The 6353-nt window shown below is 32.5% G+C and overlaps 1 protein-coding gene across 1 annotated transcript; it reads right to left on the bottom strand.

Moving 5' to 3' along the window:
• Positions 1-210: 210 nt before the first annotated feature.
• Positions 211-5996, bottom strand: LOC111025039 (protein NRT1/ PTR FAMILY 2.7). Its single transcript, XM_022302892.2, has 4 exons — positions 5663-5996; positions 5368-5585; positions 3203-3732; positions 211-1194 (listed from the first exon to the last, which is right to left on the bottom strand). Exons 1-4 carry the CDS (start codon positions 5736-5738, stop codon positions 354-356), a joined length of 1665 nt encoding a protein of 554 aa, XP_022158584.1. The 5' UTR covers positions 5739-5996; the 3' UTR covers positions 211-353.
• Between the last annotated feature and the right edge of the window lie 357 nt (positions 5997-6353).

Here is a 6353-nt window from a genome sequence, read left to right on the forward strand (position 1 = left end):
TGGAGAATTCAAATACCAAGCATGGAGTAGAGGACAAATAAATCCAAGTATTTAGAACTCAAACTTACATAGAATCCTTCTCAACTTTAGGTAATTATTATAATTATCAAAATGTCAAAGAAGTGATATAATCCGATGATTAGTAATTTATTAACTAACATGAATATCATAATTAACATGCCCTATATGCTAATCATTTAAAACTAAACATTGGAGAAACGAACAAAAATCTAATCTTTAAATTTCATGAGATAGGGTATCATGCAACAATTTGCATTATGGCACAAAATACATATCGATTCACAAGGCTTTTGTTCGTTTCTTAAGGAAGTTAACTTTAAAACTTAAAGCTCTCACTTTTCAAGTGCAGAACCACCCTTCCCACCATGTTCAACATTTTGATACCTGTACCACTTAGCACAGACTAAATAATAGCCAAAATTAATCACTCCGATTACAGATATCATCCAATAAACATTATCAAGTCTCCCATTGTTGATATCATTCGGCAGCCATTTCGTAACCCTACGAAGCAAATCGATCAAAGCTGTGCTTAAATAGAATGCAATTGAGATCACCATCGAGATCATCGCCGTTGCTGTGCTGCGCAACGACGTCGGGAATTCCTGATAATATAATGCAACTTGTCCAGGGAAATGAAAAGCTTCTCCAATGCCAACCAAAACCAACTGCGGGAAAAGCCACAAGGACAACATTGGCACTATTGCCTCAGTCTGGCCTTCAAGGTGGTGTGCATGGGCAATCTTCAACCTCTTTGATTCTACCACGGCTGACACAACCATCCCAAGAACATTCAAAACGTGGCCGATGCCAACTCGTTGGAGGGGTCTCGACGACCGTCCGATAACCTTCTCCCAAAGAGGGAATAGAAATCGGTCGATTAGGGTTAGAAAGATGGTGGTGGAGATGAAGGCAACGACGAGGAAGGAGCCCGCAGGGATTTTGAAGTTCGGGCCGAGGTGACGGTCCATGGTTAGGGCTTGGAGTATGGTTAAGCTTGCTTGGGTTGTTATGGGGACTGCAAGGAATATGCTGGTTGACCAGAGAGGGAAAATTCTAAGTAGAGTCTTGAAATCTTCTACTTCTTGTACTTTGCACAGCCTCCATGGTTTGGCAACGGAGCCATCCAAATTGACATCTCCTTCTGTTATTAGAGCCGCACAGTTCAAACACCTCCAACAAAGATCCAAGTTGGAAAGACTTTTTGCGTTAGTGAAAAATCATATAGCATATATTATGGTGAAAATGTTTAAACTTTTTGGTTACTAATTATGTAATTTGAGCATTCACCATTGATTTATAATAAAATTAAATTGGAAAAATACTTAGGTGTTGATTGCTTGTCAGAAGTTGAATTATTTCTCTAAGTTTTTTAATTATTATGTTTATATTTAGTTACACTATTAATAAAATGTTAACATGTTATATGTTATATTCATTACATAATGTTGAGCATAGCACAATTGTTAAAGGTACTATCTCCGATAAAAGGTTGTGACTTGCAATCTTCACTCTCACATATTGTACTAAAAAAATATGAGTTCAATAATCAATGTGATGTATGACAGGCAACGTTATATAATACTTCCACGGTTAATGAGATTGTTAATTATACGAACTTAATACTCCTAAGTTTAATACTAATTTTATAATTTAACATAATAACAATAAGTTTTAATATAATAAATCATTTGTAATCTTTAAAGTACTATTAGAAATTCTTAATTACGTCTATTTTCATTAGAAAAATTGTAAAATTTGTTCACAAAAAGTTAACGTATCACTAAATTATTGTTTGATTAACATATTCGGACACATGAACATGCTACCTCATGCATGAAACTCAATCGATGTCCCTCAACAAAATCTAGTTCTTCTTGTTGTATTTCTTAAACAGAATGTTGACCTATCCAAACATGTTAATAAAATAATAATTTAATGTCACACAAACTTTCTCTTTATCAAATTTTAGTAGATTTATTGACGGAAGGACTAATTCACTTAATACATTAAAGATAAAATTTAGATTAAAAACAAACAATATGAGAATTACTTCAAAGATTAAATATGAAATCATTTAATATATATTTAACAGTAGTTCCAAATAATAATCGCAACTAATGACCAGTGATGGTTATAGTGTGCATTATATAGCATTTTTAATATAGGAAAATACCGACTCCTGATCACTTGTAAAAGAGTAACCTTGTCCTTATCATTAATAAATATTAGACAAAACTCATTATTTTTCAAAAAAAAGTTTTTTGTTTTTAATTTCCCTATCTAAATTATTGTCAAATAATTAACGCTGCTAAAAACACAATTCTTCTTTACTAGTGAGGAGCCAAATATTTTTCTTTTTTATAAAATAATTGAGCGAGATTTATTTAACAAATAACAAAATTATTTATTTATTTTTCGAATAAAAACACGATCAAATAATTTAAGCTTTTTAAACCATTTGAATTCTTCTTGTCCCTTTTGAAAATTTTTGTTACTTTGAGATTGATTAATAGGTTCGTAATCCACTGCATTATAGGATATTTAAATAATTGGATTAGTTTTAATTGATTGAATTATTCCTCTTTAAATTGTGTAGAAACGTAAGATTTTTGTCAATGCATTTAATTGATCAATAAGTCAATCTTAACTTAGAAACTGAAATAAAGCAGTAAATATAACATTCCTAATGAGCAAAGTTCAATCGTTTTTAGAATCTTTGTGTTGAGATATAAAGTTTTTTTTTTTTTTGTTTCTTTTGTTTTTTAAAGAGTCATTGTATTGTTGATTTTGTGCTGTTTGGGTTTTTTCTATGACTTGATTAGGTATATTTTGTTGGTTGAATTATATACTTTATTAATTTATTTTAAACAACTTTTTAATTTAATATTTAAGAGATATTATTTCACCATTTATTTAAGTTTAAGTTTCACTTCTTAGAATTATTATAATTTTTTATTTAAATTTAGTCGGTAGGATGGGGATTGAAACTTCAATTTAAAAAGGTAATAAGTTCTTTATCTATTAAATAAATAATTATTAGTTTAAATTATAACACTAATATATATATATTTGTACTAAAAGAAACACTAATATATATATATATATATATATATATATATATATAATTAAAAAATGAGACAGAAAAAAGGTGAAAAATAATTATTAAAGCATGGCATACCTAAAACTCTTCGTGGGCACTCCATCCACCACCTTCCCGGCCACAGGCTCCTCACCATAATAGTAACCATCACTACCCATCGGGCACGGCAGCCGGGGCGACCTTTTCCGAGCAGTGGCGACGAAAACTCGAGCGAGCGTCGTGAACGGGCTTCCACGGGGCATATCAAGGCGATAAAAGCGATTTCCGAGCAAGAAAATGGCGAGCCCGATAACATTTGCTGCAAGGCTGATGCCAAAGCCCCAGCCCCAACTCACATTGTCCTCAACATACACGAGGGCCGTGGTGCTGGTAAAAAACGCAGCGTAGAGAGTAAAGAAGAACCAGTTGAAGAAGACGTTTTGATCTTTTACGACGTCGTATTGGTTTGCTCCTAGTGTTGCTAACGTGAAGCGTGAGCCGCCGACTCCAATGGATGCGAGGATTATGCCCAATGACAAGATTGCGTATTGGAGTTTTGAAGAGGAAGGATCATCACCTTGGGGCCTCAAAGAGTTGATTGTTGCTGTTAGTGTTAGCGAAATTATGCCCTGCAACACCAATTTAAAATTGAAATGTAACTCCAACAATATTAATTTATGTGATTACAAGTCGGTTAAAATTTCAAAACTTTTTAAATTTTTTGAAAGTCATAAAAATATCTCTTTTTTTATATTTATCTCTCGTATTACTTAATAATTTAATAATAGCCAGAAAAAAAAGGCGTCGACTCATAAGTACATAAATATTTTTGTTTTATTGTTTTAATTGTATATTTAAATGGTTTGAGAGGTGAGAAAACAAGTTATGAAATAGTTTTTTAATAAAATTTAGGTGCTTACTAGTACGTTAGGATTGTTAAAAACATTAACAACTAAAATAGAATAGTACATAAACGGAGGGATAAAAATAAAATAATAGTTCAACGCTAATTGACATATACCTCAAAACCAAGAGGTTGTGAGTTCGATCCCCTATTCCACATGTTGTATTCAAAAAAAAAAATCGAATAATAGTTGTCAACTTTTTAATAGTGGTTCCTCTTCTTAAGTGTAAGCAACTAAAGTTTTATTGGTAGTTTTTAAAAAAGAAACAATAATATATATTTTAAATACAATATATGAAGTTACTAAAAATTCTTACAATTTTTTAGTATTTTAATCAATTGATATATGCTTTAGTCTTGAAAAAAAAAAAAACAAAAACCAGTTATTACAAGATTGCCTAAAATTATTGGTCAACGACAACACCGGCCAACAAAAAGCTAGTTACTTACAAGATTGCCTAAAAAAAGCAAACAAAAAGCTAGTTACTTACAATTGATGTCTCATTAAAAGTTTGACTTTGAGTTATTTCACACTTAATGCATTAGCAGCAGAAAGGATATAAGAAAGTTTGAGCTTCTCTATGCCCACCTCTCTGTTTCACTTTAACAGATTTGAAAGCTTAATTTCCAATTTCATTAATTTAAACCACCTTAAAACTACTCGAAATCAAGCCACGAAAATACTTAGATGTTGGACAGTTGAACACCTACCTTATGATTGTCCACGCCATTGAAAACTTCAAATAGAATTGGAAAAACAAATAACAAATTTTCAAAAAATATGAGCTGTCAATTTTTAAATGAAAAATTATTTTTTCCTTAACACTAAGGAGCAATATTGTTCTCACCCTCATTAAATATTTGATAAAGAAAAATACAAAAAATAAAGACCGTTTAAGGAAAATACTTGACTCCTTGACGGCGAGGATCAAATCTTATTCTCACCACTATTGAAAATTTGACAACTTATTATTATTTTTTTTAAATGTCCACGTTTTTGCCTTTCTCACTCTTAGTTATCAAACATTTAAGAGTGATGAAGACAAAATTGGTCCAGACTGTTAAAAAGGAAAATAGGTCTTTAAGGATGAGGATCAAATATTGTCCTCACCACCATTAAAAAGTTACAACTCATTGTTTTAAAAAAAATAAAATAAAATCCATGTTTTTTCATTTCTCACTCTTAATTGTCAAAGAGAGTGAGACAGGTTGCTCCTTTATTGTCAAGGGGTAAGTATTTCATTATAAAAGTTAATGAGTTGTGTCAATTTTTTAAGCGTGGCAAGGACAAGAATCCAATAAACCAATATACATAAAATTGAGCTGTGATTTTCCAATATTGAGAGAGAGGGAGAATTACCAGAAGAGAGATGCAAGAGGAAATTAGGATGACAGAGAAAGAGCCAAGAAAAGAGTCAGCAATAAGAGCTCCGACGACAGGAAATACGCTGCAGCAGCCGTTAACGACGTTGAAAATTAAAGCAGCGTTTATGGCGTTGATGTTGTATTGTTGGATCAAATACAGCATCAAGTTGAAAAGCCATCCCCCGCTGGCCAGCGTCAAGCAACCCACACAGCCTGTATTTCCAATTTCTAATTATTCTTCAACTAACCAACAAACAAATTATGACTGAGAGATCGGCGAGATAGCTTACCTATGATGAAGGGGAAGGTTACCCAACCGCCTTGCTTCCCATGGGATTCTGAAGTTGGAGCTTCTTCTCTAACCATATTTTCTTCGTCTACCAAACTTTATTGGAAGTGAACCCATCTCAGGCTTCACCCTTTGCCACAATTTATATGCCCTGCTGCTCTACTTTTTCTGTTTTGTCCCCACTCTTAATCTGTTCACATCTCTCACCCAAACGCTGCCGTTTTATTTATTGACTTGAGGCTTTAGTTCAATTAGTAGAAGGGTGTTGTTTGAGTGTATGTGTGAATTGGAATAATTGTTAACTATCTGCTGCTTTGTACTCTCTCCATCGGGGTTAGTAGGTGAAGGACTTGTTACTTTGTAACAAATTGTTGTATTTAAATTTTGAATTAGAGCTATGATGTTGATGCGCATAAAATTGAATTGAGAGTGTAATTAGTTTTGTACGACTCTCTTTGGTTTCCGAGATTTGACAAAATTTATAAAATAAAAACAACGCATACCGTGATATGGACGTTCGCCACTCCGATTCTTATGTCATAACTACGTTTGTGTTAAGCATGCCAAGAATTAAAATTTTCTAGTGTCCCTTAATTATGAGACTTTCTTTTCTATTCATAGGGGAAAGAACTTAAGGTCTTTTTGATATCTTCTTCTTCTAAATTTCCAAATATCGGAGACTTGATTAGTCT

Source organism: Momordica charantia (genome assembly GCF_013281855.1).
Source record: "Momordica charantia cultivar OHB3-1 chromosome 3 unlocalized genomic scaffold, Mcharantia_2.0 BLBB01000003.1, whole genome shotgun sequence".
Classification (NCBI taxonomy): Eukaryota; Viridiplantae; Streptophyta; class Magnoliopsida; order Cucurbitales; family Cucurbitaceae; genus Momordica; species Momordica charantia.